At 59.7% G+C, this 12494-nt stretch overlaps 1 protein-coding gene across 8 annotated transcripts; it reads right to left on the minus strand.

Moving 5' to 3' along the window:
• Positions 1–5: 5 nt before the first annotated feature.
• SLC16A5 (solute carrier family 16 member 5) lies at positions 6–12141 on the minus strand. 8 transcript variants are annotated; one of them, XM_061176444.1, is made up of 6 exons: positions 12003–12141; positions 10669–10825; positions 7593–7851; positions 4827–4970; positions 1487–2296; positions 6–253 (listed from the first exon to the last, which is right to left on the minus strand). In XM_061176444.1, the coding sequence occupies exons 3-6, from the start codon at positions 7789–7791 to the stop codon at positions 6–8; spliced, it is 1401 nt and encodes a 466-aa protein (XP_061032427.1). In that variant the 5' UTR covers positions 7792–7851; positions 10669–10825; positions 12003–12141. The 8 variants fall into 8 exon arrangements, with proteins under 8 accessions (XP_061032427.1, XP_061032424.1, XP_061032425.1 ...); XM_061176441.1 differs by having other exon boundaries at positions 10669–10863; XM_061176442.1 differs by having other exon boundaries at positions 10669–11019.
• Positions 12142–12494: the final 353 nt, after the last annotated feature.

The raw sequence follows: 12494 nt of genomic DNA on the forward strand, positions 1-12494 counted from the left end.
AGGGCTCAGACGCTGGTCACATACATGATCTCCATGCGCTGCTGCTTCTTGGGACCGTCTGTGTCCTCCATAGTGAGGCCCTGCTCTGGGGCAGCCTCTGTTACAGCTCCTTCCACCTCAGCCCGCGGGCCCTGCCTCTCCATCTTCCCCAGGGCCCAGAAACTGCCACCCATGAAGAGGGCGGCTGAGATGAGGAAGAAACTTGACATGTAGAAGACATAGCTGAAGTTGCTGGTGGTGTCTAGGAGGAGTCCTAGGGGACAGAGAGCAAGTTAGGCCACTGCCCTTGGCTACCAGGTCTCCCGCCCACGCCCCCTCAGCCCCCAACCCCTGCTAAATTGTGTGCTCTGTGAGAGCAAGGATTTTATTGTTGTCTCTGCTGCATCCCCAGCACTAGGAACCGTGGCTGGCACCTAGTAGGAACTCATTAGGTATTTGTTGAATGAAAGGAAAGGAAACACTAAACCAGCCCCAGTCCGGGCAGGAAGAGCCCTTGGGTGGGCCAGATGAGCACTTAAGGGCATGTTTCCTTTACCCTTGGTGGCAGGAAGCCAAGGACTCAAGGGCCAGTGGCGTCTGGGATATCTGCTCAGCCATACCCCAGGCCCGCCATACCTCCTCCTGGATTGCTCTCCCCGCTTGTCGGCTTGGAGAACGCCCTTGGAAACTGGGACTTCCAATGCCACACTTGGGAGGAATCCCCACTGTCTGACTGTAATAACCGTGCTGTCTGTTGACTGCCTCCCAGCACCACGGGCTTCACACACCTTCCCTTTTACTCTGAATGTCACACGCTCAGCTGCCCAGCAAGTCCACTCCTGTGGGTCTCTGCTTCCATATCTGTTCGTTTCCTTCCCGGCACAAATCACCATTACGATCACAAAGGGGCCTCTTTGCTCTAATCCCCGACTCCTCCACCAGAAGGTAAGCCCTGAGTGGTGGGGACTAGTTCTCTGTACTCAGCCCTGCCCACCCCGTGACTGGCGCAGGTGTAGGGATGGGTATGGCAGGTGGTCTCGTCTGCATTTTGCAGATGACACTGTGGCTCAGGGAAGGAAAATGACTTGCCCGGGCCCCACAGGCAGAGGATGTTAATAACAGCAGACATGCACATAGCACTTACCGTGTGCCAGGCTCTCTACTGAGCTCTTTGCCATATGACACTTGTGATCCCCACAACAAGCCTATGAGGTAGATTCTATTGTCATCCCCACTTTACTGATAAGAAACCAGAGGTACAGAGGGGACGACAAAGGACTGAGATAAGTCTGGTATGAAAGTCCTTATTTTTCACTGTTCCTACCCCGAGTGCCAGCTGGGGAAGAGGCTACAGCCAGTCCCCTGAGGTGCTTGAGAAAATCACAGATTCCAAGTCTCTAACCCTGAGATGCTGGAGGGGCCCCATATCTCCAGACTGTTCCTATTTGCACCGCCCCCCATGCCCTGCCCAGGCCACACCTGGCTGCCCTCCCTCCCAGGGCCTCACCAGCCAGTGGCGGGGAGATGAGGATGGAGACGCTCTCCAGGACGGTGAAGAGGCCCAGGGCGCTGGAGAACCGGTCCATGGGGACAACGTCCATGAGGACCTGGAAAAGGAGAGCACCAACGCCGCTCATGGACACGCTGTACACCAGGCAGTAGCCCACCAGCACCCGGAAGTCGGCCGACGCCGCGCACACCAGGTTGGTGAGCCCGTTGAGCAGGGCTGCCAGGCTGAACAGGTACTTGCGGTGACTGGCAAAGTCCCGCCGGCCTGCCACCAGCCCAGCCATGGGCCGCAGGAAGATGTTGCTAAAGCCAATGATGGAGATGAGCAGGGCCGCCCTGTGTTCATCCACCCCGTGCCAAATGGCATACGGCACCAGGAAGACGTGGGGCAGTGGGAAACCCATGATCATCCAGACGACTCCCAGTGTGTACACGCGGTAGCCCACGTTGTGCCGCAGGACATCGAAGGCCAGGTGGCGCTGGATGGCCCGACCGTATGCTGCCGGGCAGCCTGGTGCGGGTCTCTTGGAAGGTGGAGGGAGGCCTTCTCCGGTCTCAGGGGTCGCAGTGGCAGGCACGGGCCTCAGGATGGCCCCACAGACACAGCAGTGGAGAAGAACCCCGCCGAAGATGAGGAAGCTGCCTCTCCAGCCCAGGTCCTCCAGGAGATAGCGGGAGAGCAGTGGCCAGAGCATGATGCCCAGGGAGACGCCCGCCGAGGCCAGCGCGTTGGCCAGCACCCGCCAGCGGGTGAAGTAGAATCCCAGCACAGTGACGCTCGACTGAAAGCTGAAGCACATGCCCAGGCCTGCGGAAGGAGGGGGGACCAGCTCCAGGGCGCACCCAGCGCAGGGACCCTGGGGTCACGTCCCAGGTCTGTTCTCCTTCCGTTCCAGCGCAGACCCACTTCCAGGTCCCCGGGGATTTAAGATGGAATCAGCCTACCTCACCACCTCCCTAGAAGCATCCCACCCCTCAGATCTGCCCTCCCCAAGCTGCCAGGGGCACACCTGTTCCCGCTGGCACAGCACCAGGGGGATTTTCAAAAACCTAAATCAGGTTAAGTCTCTCTGCTGCTTAACACCTTCCAAAGACTTCCCATCACACCTACAAAAAAAGCCAAAGTATTTGCTATGCCCTGGAAGGCTCTGCACGGTCTGGTCCCTGGCCACCTCTTGAGTGCCATCTCAGGCCACTCTCCCTGTCACTCGCCATGATCAAGTCCCATCAGTCTCTTTCTCTTCCTCTGGACAGTAAGCTGCCCACCTACTCGGACATTTGCAGTTGCCATTCCTTCTGCCTGGAATATGCTTCCCTCAGACTTTCCTCTCCTGACTCAGCTTGGATGCCACCTCCCCACGTACTCCGTGCACAGCTGAACATGCTGGAGAGAAAGTTCACAACCACGCTGTGACCACTGGCCTCAGGCGGGCCCTCGGGCCACCCATGGTGCCACTGTAGTTCCCTCGACCATTTACTCTCCCAGCTCTTAGATGACCACCAGGCCTTCTTCCTCTGAGCACCCCGACACCTCCCTCCCTCGCTCCCAGCTGACCACCTACCTTCCCGTCTCTGACAATGGACAGTCCGTGCTCCCAGTCAAGGGCAACCCTCCACTTCTGCCCTGCATCCTGTCTACTTGAAGGCACATCCCTCCAGCAATTTCTCTCTCCTGCGGCATCCATTATCCCCTCTTTACTAGATGATTCTCCTTCATTGTTATTTCTCCCGTTAAAACAAAACTCTTGACATCAGTCTCTTCTGGGTACTGGCCCATTTCTCTGCTCCCCTTATATCAAAATTTCTTGGAAATACTGTTTATCTCCACTGTCTCCAGTTTCCCTCCTCCTCTTCTTGCTCTCTTTTTTTTTTTTTTGGCCGTGCCGCATGGCTTGGGGGATCCCAATTCCCCGACCAGGGATCGAACCTGGGCCACGACAGTGAAAGCCCAGAATCCTAACTACTAGGCCATTTGGGAACGCCCCTATTGTTCTCTTTTGAACCTATTCCAATCAGGCTTTCATCCTTACCTCTGCTCCAGGATTCCTCTTATCAAAGCCGCCAACCTCCGCTTTGCAAAGCCAAAGATGGAGTCTGATCCCCACTCGGTCTGATCCATCAGTGGCTTGACAGTCGATCACTCCCTCCTGCTTGCGCACTTTCCTCACTTCCTTTCTCAAGAAACCCCACTCTCCTGGTGCTCCTTCTACCTCTCTGTCACCTCCTCCTGCCCAGGCCGCTAACCACTGGAGTGTCCGTGCCCTGGGCCTCAGGCCTCAGTCCGTTACATCCGTCCTCCCTTGTTCCCTTAGTGACAGCAGGGCGATACCTCATCTCGAGACTTGAGTACCAGCCATCTCAGGATTCCCCAGCTGCCCGCTCCAGCTCAGGCCTGTTCCCTGAACTCCAGACTGGACGTGTCCAAACCTGAGCTTCCCACCCTCTCGAGAACCTGCTGCTCCCCTAGTTTCCCACTGTAGTCAGTGGCTACTCCATTCTTCCACTCTCCCCTTGGTATCACCCTCCTTGGCTCCTTCTCTGCACCTCACATGCAGTCCTGAACACGACCACTTCCCATCACCCCAATCATACCACCCTGGTTGAAGGTACCACCACCTCCTGGCTGGGTGATGACCACGCCCCTACCTGTTCTCTGCTCCCAGCCCAGCCCCCTGTGGCGTATTCTCAACACCGCAGCCAGAGCAGCGCTCAGTGCTTCACAAACAGCGGCTGGATGACGTGCCTCTGCCCGAACCCCTCACATGGCTTCCCATCTCACTACACAACCTTTTAGGAACTAAACCTGTGTCTGGTCTGCCCACCCCCCCACGCCTTTGACCCTTCATTCACGCCCCTCTACCCCATCGGCCTCCGCGCTGCTCCTTGAGCACTTCTGGGCCTTTGCTCCTGCTGTTCCTGCTGCCTGGAAGGCTCTTCCCCAGACAGCCTGCGGGCAGACTCCCTCACCTCCTTCTGCCCGAATGCCACCTTCTCTGCAAGGCCTTCCCCGACCGCCCTGCTGAAATCAGCAACCTCCCGCAACCCTGCTTTACCTTCCGCCTTGGCTGTTGTAGTTATTCTACCTCTTTGCTTGTTTAATCTCTACCCACCCCCAGCCGAGCCAGGACACTATCACATCAGCTGTCCTGTCTTCTCAGGTGCTTGTCATGATCAGATATGATCCGTCTTACCCCTCTGTTCGCTGTTCCTCTCCCTCATGTGACTGCAAGCAGCCCCAGGAGATCTGGTGCTTTGCCTGCCCTGTTCACTGTGCCTGGCCCTTTTCAGTCTTGCACCCAGTAGCTACCCAGCAATTCTCGACGTGGAATGACAGTCACCTGTGATGAAGCCTGCCGTGAGGTAGAGCTGGCCGAGGGTGCAGCTGAAGGAGCTGGCCACCATGCCCAGGCTGGCCAGCACGCCGCCCAGCATCACCGTCGCTCTGCAGCCGAAGCGCCCCACCAGGATGCTGCACAAGGGTCCTGTGCGGAGGAGGCAGCCGGCAGGTGGCAGCGGAATGACAAGGTCAGAGGGAGGGGGACAGTGGGTTTGGGAGGGGGTTCCAGCAGGAACTAGCAGGTGGCTTAACGGGCACAAGCCCCGGAACATACAGACCTGGGTTCCGAGCCCCGCCCTGCCACAGACAGGCTACGGGCCAAGCAACGCCAATCCCTCTCTGTGCTGCAGTTTCCTCCCCCAGAGACTGAGGGGTCAGACTGGGTGATGTCTGGCCAGCTGTGAGGTGAGGTGCTGCAAATATTCCGTTTGACCCTGACAAGGATCCCCGGAGGTACAGACTGAGGCCGTTCACTGCACTGACCTGAGGCCGCTTCCGTCCAGGTGAAATGGGATTGGCTTGTGACCTGGGTGGACGCCCCTCATGGGGGTCTGTCTTGGTGGGCGAGGGTCCCAGGGCAGCTAAATCATGGTGAGCGCCTCCAGCCCCTGCTCCCCCTCCCCCACCCTCAAGAAGACTGGCCACAGCCCTCCCACCATCCTTCAACCTGTCCAGGGTGGGCAGCCTGGGGCCCTGGGCCACCCTTCACCCGCTGGCTCTGGCCTCTGGGGCACTCTGGAGAAAAGCAGGTGGGGTACCCTCTCCCCCCAACCCCCTCCAGCCACCACCAAAGTCTTGCACCCAGATGTTTAGCTCCTGGTAGAGAGGGGCCTGTCCTCCCTCACCCACCCCCAGCCTGAGCTGCTTTCTCACCAGTGCAGACCCAGGGTAGAAGTGAGCCAGTCCTGGCCGGCTGCTCTCGACACCTCGCAGGGCCCCATTCACCAAGTACCCTGCCCCCGAGTACACACAGCAGAGTTTCTCCAGAGTTGCTCTCCCAGAGAGCAGCCAAAGGGACAAGGAAAGTGTGTGTGTGCACTCGGTGTGTGTCTGTGTGTTTGGCGTGGAGAGAGGATGTGTGGGTGTGAGCCAGTACGAGTATGGGAGCGAACATGGGAAGTGAGCGGCCCGTCCTCAGAGGTAATCAAGGAGAGGCAGCCATAGAGGGAGAGGAAAGGCTTTGAAGTGGACATGACTGCTGACTCACACATCTCTCCCACCCCACACTCTGGCCTGACTTTGGAAAGGTGACACTGGGGAAAGCCCTGCGTCATCGAGTTGGGGGTGAGGGGCTGGGATGTGTGCCAGCTCAGCCGAGACGGCCGAAGGCGCGGGGTGGGGCGCTGGGAAGCAAGGTGTTTCTGCTTCCGCCCTGAACTCACTCTGCAACACCGGCAAGGCCTTGTACTTTGTGCTTGCTTTCCTCACCTCTAAAACGTGTGGGAGTGAGAGGTACTTAGGATCAAGGACACTTTCAAGTTTAAAATTTCCATAATACTCTGAATGAGCGTGGGCTAAAGGTGTGTGTGTGTGTGTGTGTGACACAGACAGACAGACGGGAGTCCCGGGCCCACTGAGATGCTGGCACACCTGCTAGGCATGAGTCTAAAGCTGGTGGGGGAGTGAGGTCCCCAGCGAACGCCTGGTTCCCAGCCCCTGGCCCAGACCCCTCTCTGGCTGCAGGGAAGGAACTGTCTGAGATTCCCACTTCTGCCCAACCTTGCTGACAAAAAGGTTATGCGGTCTGGGCCAGGCCTGGCCTTGCTCCTTGCCAAGCAGCATGTTCAGGGGTCATTGCAGTGAGGGTGGCGTCTATCCCAGTCTGACTTCCCTCCCCATTCGAGGGAAGGACCTGGAATAACAAGCAGGCTGCTGGTGCCAGGTGGAGAGCAGGGCAGGAGGTAAGCAGGGAGATGGATCAGCTGAGACAGGCAAACACACCCGTGGGGAGAGCCCGGCGGCCTGTGAGGTCTGGCTCTAGCTGACCAGGCCCCTCTGAGGGAACTGCCTGTGGAGCTCTCCCTGGAGATCTTCCAGGAGCCCAAGGCTATTGTGGAGAACCCTCCTGCGCAGCCCCTGCCCTTCCCTTTCCCTGGGGTCAGGTGAGGTGCTCACATCCCTGGAGGAGCCCTCCCTCCGTCTCCCCAGCCCTTGCAACACCCCCTCTGCTTCCTGGTGAAAGATGGGCTCTTGCCCTGCCCCCATCCTGCTCCTGGTGTCTTCCTTGAGCCCCCCTTCCCATCCTGAAGCCCTGATGAGGGTCTCCAGAATAGTAATAATTCACAGCTGCTTCCATTGCCCTAGCTCTCAGACCTGGCCGGGACCCCATGTGATCTTCACTCCAATCCTGTGTGGGAGGTGGGCAGGATGGGATGCTGGGTGTTACTCCCATATTGCAGAGGAAAAAACTGAGGTTCCGAGAGATCACCCAGCGGGACCCCAAGCCACTCCTCCTCCAGTCTGTGCTTGAGTGCCCGGCACGCCTACAGTCTGGATCCATCCTCCCACGGTCATCAAGGGGACTGGCTTTACCTCTTAGGGGCCTCTCCCGCCTCTGCCCCTCCCCAGCCCAGTCCAGCCCAGCCCCGCCAGATTCCAGGCAGGGGAACTGGCCTTGTTGAAATCAGAGGAGATCTTAGGGATACACAGCACAAGGCAAAACCTGTGGCCTCAGAGAGAGGGACCCAGGAGGCCAGAGAGGTTGTGGCTTCCTCCCCCACCCAGGCTCTTTTTCATCCCTCCCTCCATCGCTCCCCTGGCTGCTCACCCCCTGCATGGAGCATGGCTGTCAGGATGGAGGGGAACCAGGAAGTCTCGCTGTTGCTGGCCTGGAACTCACGCTGCAGTTCAGTGAAGAAGATGCCGATGCACGTGGGGAAGCCCAGGGTGAGGCCCTGGGTCACCACAGAGGCCAGGAGCACCATCCAGGCCCAGTAGCCCTCCGAACACTCCAGGGCCTGGGGCATCCTCGGCTACGAGTGCTGCTGCCACAGCCTCACGGCCACTGCTCCTACTGCCCGGGCCACCTAGGGAAGGGACAGAATGGAGCTGCCAGCCCTCCCTTGGCCCACCTGCCACCTTCCCTGGGCGCTTGAAACTGTCCCTTCCTCTTGCCCCAGCACCAGGTATCACAGAGGGGCACCACCCCCTGGGAGGTGGCCAGAGGCCCATGCGCTGGCCTTGGCATCTCCTTTCTCCTACTTCCCAGAGCAAGCCTGGAGGGAGGGACAGAAGGGGCAAGCAGGTGAGCCATAAGTGGGACAAGGCAGGTGAGTGGAATTCGTCTGGTTGTTACATCACTTAGTGGTCAGCAGGTGGGACTTCCCAGCCAGCCTTGGCCCGCCCGCACACACCACGTGGCAAGCACTCGACAATCGCTTACAGAATGGAGCAGGCGCCTGAGCCAGCCTAGCCCCGATGGCACACAGGCACACACGGATACCTTCCAAACATTCATAACCAGGCTTCCTGCTCACAAACACGGGCTTTCACAATGCCACATCAACAGCCAGGTTCACTGTCAGTGCTGCTGTGATGGCTGAGGTGAGCAAGACAGGGCTGGGGCCCCCCAGGAGTGTACACAGAACAGCTAAACGAGGGCTTACATAGATACACACGCAGAGGGCTTCCCTGGTGGCACAGTGGTTAAGAATCCGCCTGCCAATGCAGGGGACACGGGTTCGAGCCCTGGTCCGGGAAGATCCCACATGCCGTGGAGCAACTAAGCCCGTAAGCCACAACTACTGAGCCTGCGCTCTAGAGCCTGCAAGCCACAACTACTGAGCCCATGTGCCACAACTACTGAAGCCCGCACGCCTAGAGCCCGTGCCCGTGCTCCACAACAAGAGAAGCCACCGCAGTGAGAAGCCTGCGCACCGCAACGAAGAGTAGCCCCCGCTCGCCGCAACTAGAGAAAGCCCGTGCGCAGCAACGAAGACCCAACGCAGCCAAAAAAAAAAAAAACAGATACACACGCAGACACACCCAGACACACACCACACAGACAGGCAGAGAGAAACACATGGAACCACCCAGGCACACAGATTTATATGCAGACACACACTCACATAGACACATACAGAAAAGTCTAGAGACACACAGACACACACAGTCACACATACAGATGCTCACAGACATATACAGAGACACACACAGACATACACTTACGCAGATACACACTTAAAGAGACAAACTCAGACAAGCCTAGAGACATACAATCAAATGCACACAGACAGACACATGCTACACAGACGTAAGGACACACACAAACTCACAGGGTCGCACGCTCTGCAGACAGATACATACACCCTCACATCTTTGACTCAGTCCTACCTTGGTTCCTCGCCACCACCCAGGCCACTCCCCCCATCACAGAAGCTGCCCTAACCAGGCCTCAAAGCCCCAGCCCCCTCCCCAGATGTCCAGCCCTTTTCCAGTACCCTCCATCCTGGCTCTCCAAAGAGCCAAAGGATCCCAGGAGCTCCTGTTCCCACAGCCTCCCTCCTTTTAGCCCCAGGCCCCGAAGATCCATGGAAACTCAGGAAACTATCAGAAATATGAAACCCCCTTCCTGCCAAGCCCAGCACCCCACCCCTCCCCCTCACCCCGGGGCCCAGGAGCTTTAACACAGCACCTAAGACGGACCCACCCTAACTGCCTCCTTCACTGGCTCCAATCCCTTCTCCAGCCACAAGGCCTCTTCCCTCCCCAGAGGACCCCCAGGGGCCCTGCCAAGGGGAGCAGCCCATTCATCCCTAGCCCCGGAGTGTGGGGTGTGTGTGTTGGGGGGGGACCTCGAGTCCTGTGTGTGGGTTGGGAGCACCTCCTGCCCTCCTAGCTCCTGCACGTGACACTAGCCCTAGAGATCCCCCAGTTCCGATTCTCCTGGCTCAGCCCCATGCTCCGGGCAAACCTCAGACACAGGCTCCTCCAGCAAACTGGCTCTCGCCCCTTCCAGGATTTCTGTTCCCTTGGCAAATGAAAAGGCCACTGGTGCCACCTGATCCTCTCTGTGAACGTCAAGTCTCCCCACGCTGCTCTACTGCTCGCCCCCCTCCCCATGCATCCCGGCCCCTCGGTCCTCCCGGACCTGCCACCTTCCCCCTCCTCCCAGAAGGGCCGACAGCCTTCCCTCCACCACCCTCACTTCCTCCAGCTCCCCCCCATGGCGCCCCATCCCTGGCACTCCCTAGCCCCTCCCCGCTCTGGTCCCCTCTCCTTCCGCCCTTCTCTGGCCCCTCTATGGAGAGGTCTCTTTCGTGCCCTTAGTCCAGGACTCTGACCTTCGCCCTGCACTTACCTTCCCTCTGAACCTTTCAGTGGAGCTAGTTTCTCCTCCCTCCAGGCCCCCCAGACAATCAGAGCCCAGGAAACCCTAAGCACCTTTGTTCTCTCTTTGCCCTGGCCTCCCTCTGGGAGCTGTCTTGAAGACTTTGGCCTTCCACAAGGAGGCTATCCCCTCCCATACACCCCCAATTCCCGGGTCGCACACATAGCTTTTCTGTCCCCCAGCCCCTCCCCCAGCAAGCTGGTTCCCCCTCCGGAACTTGGCTGCCGAGATTCCAAAATCCTCAGCCAGAGAGAAGTCCCGTTGGTCTTCCAAGATTCAGCCCCAGCAGCACCTCCAGGAAACTACCCTGACCCCTACCCCAGGCTAGGCTAGGCCCTTTCCTGTATTTCTCTCCGTAATAGTAGTTCTCACACCACGTTGGAGTGGGTCCTTCCCTTGTTTATCACTGTCGCCCCCCTCCTCCTCCCCACCTTCCATACCACGAGCAGGACCTGTTCACAGCCCCGCACCCAGCCTCCACCTGCGCACAAAATGTAACATTAATGTGACCCACCTGTGTTCCCCGGGGGGCAGGCAAGCCCAGGAACAAGGGTGACCTGGTTTCCCGGCAGGTAGGTCCATTCCAGAAGACTCGAGCAGAGCGGAGCAGAGCAGAGATGGGGGCTCTGGTCCCACCTCTGCCCCAGCAGAGAAGTGGTCTTCCCTTGGTACTGGGAACCAGGAGTCACAATCACTGCCTGGTGCGTGACTGAGGCAAAGGAGGGAGACGCGGCTGGAGACACTTCACTCTCCCTTCCGGGGACTGGAGGCGAGCAGCTTTCCGCAGGAGCTGCCGACCTCAGCCCTCAGGGGTCCCCCACCCTGAGTGAGACCATCTTCATGCCCAGGTGGCCTGAAGCTGGGTCTGTGGGCAGGGCAGAAGTTCACATGACACCTCTTGCCCTTCTCCCGTCACACACCGTCCCCGGGCTGATTTTTAGGGCTTCTCCTCTGATGACAGAGGCCTGGCTAGGCCCTCAGAATCCATTCCCAGCCCCTCTGAGCTTGCAGGTACGGGCAAAAGGGTGAGCGGATGCTCTCACACAGGGCTTTGGGGTTAGCGGCCGGGCGTGCGGAGTGGAGGGGCCGCCCCCTCTCCCTCTGCTCCCTTCCCGTGGTGGGAGAGCTGGCGAGAGGAAAACAAGGAATCACCAGCTTCACCAACAGCGGAAGGACGGGTAGACCCTGCAGACCCCCTCTCTCCCCAGGCTCCACATCAGGCAGGATCCCGGGCCTGAAGCCCAGGACACAGGACAGGCAGCAGTGCGGGTTCCTACTGGACAGGAGAGCAGCAAGAACCAGCCTGAGCTTGGGGTTGACAAGCCCGCACATCCCTGCACCTGGCAGGGGCCGGGGAAGGAAGGAGGCGGTTCCAGAGGTGGGCCGGCTGGGGCCAGCCACCCTCCTCCCTTCTGTGCCTCCAAAGGTGCCCCCGCCGTCCGGGCAGGGGCAGGCTGACCACAGCCTGGAAGGGGGATGGGATAGGCAGCAGGAACTTCCTGACCGCTTGTCACCATGGCTCAGTCCCTGCTGTCGGGATCTAGTTTCCTTCCACTCGGCTTCCCACCCTCCCCGAGATGGAGCTCCTCTGGGTGGGGCTTCTGGGACGTCCAGGCGGCGTCCCCGTGGAGATTTCAGCCCAGGCCTTGGCTGGTGCCTGTCCCCTCACCCCTCAGGCCATCGCAGGCTGGGGCGGCCCAGGACCCGGACAAGAGGCTTTTCTGGATCCTCTCCCCTCACAGGCGGGAAGGGGCCCCGGAGTTCCACGGCGGGGCGGGCCCGCGACGGCGCTCACAGGGACCCCGGCGGGGGAGCACACCTTGGGGACTGTGGGGGGAGCCCGCTCACCGGCTCGCCCGGGCCCGGCGGAGGGGCGGCTCCACTCCAGCGGAACGCTGCTTCCTGCGGCCCGGCCCGCTCGCGGTGGAGACGGCAGAACGCCGGGCGGCGGCGGGGACCGGAGGGGCGGGCCGCAGGGCGCCGGTGGGCGGGACCACCTCCGCGTCTCCAGGGAGCCGGGCGGGGAGGCCTCCGGGCGAGGCGGGGGGGCGTGCCCGGGGCCCGCAGCCGCTTCTGTCAACCTCGCCCCCTCCTCTGAGTGGCCCCGACCCCGGCTCGGCGGGTTCATTTGCATGTCGTTAGCATGTCATTTGCGTAGCCCGCCTTCTCACTTTGCGGCTTCTCGATTTTCCCGCTCTGGGTTCTAGGGGCGCCAGGAGTGGAAGGGAGAAAGCGTGTGATAAGAGACTCCACCTCCCAGCGGCAGCGGGGTGGGAGGCCAGGGTGCAGGATTCTTTCTTTGGGGGCTTTAGCTGCCCAGGAGTCCTTCCAATGAAAACC

This window comes from Eubalaena glacialis, chromosome 19 (assembly GCF_028564815.1).
Source record: "Eubalaena glacialis isolate mEubGla1 chromosome 19, mEubGla1.1.hap2.+ XY, whole genome shotgun sequence".
NCBI classification, from domain to species: domain Eukaryota; kingdom Metazoa; phylum Chordata; class Mammalia; order Artiodactyla; family Balaenidae; genus Eubalaena; species Eubalaena glacialis.

Coding starts and splice junctions, on each gene's coding strand:
- SLC16A5 (XM_061176444.1), bottom strand. CDS start 7,791: ATGCCCCAGGCCCTGGAGTGTTCGGAGGGCTACTGGGCCTGGATGGTG. Junction 4,971..7,592: donor AGCCATGCTCCATGCAGGGG/GTGAGCAGCCAG, acceptor TCCTCCGCACAG/GACCCTTGTGCAGCATCCTG. Junction 254..1,486: donor CATCTCCCCGCCACTGGCTG/GTGAGGCCCTGG, acceptor TCTGTCCCCTAG/GACTCCTCCTAGACACCACC.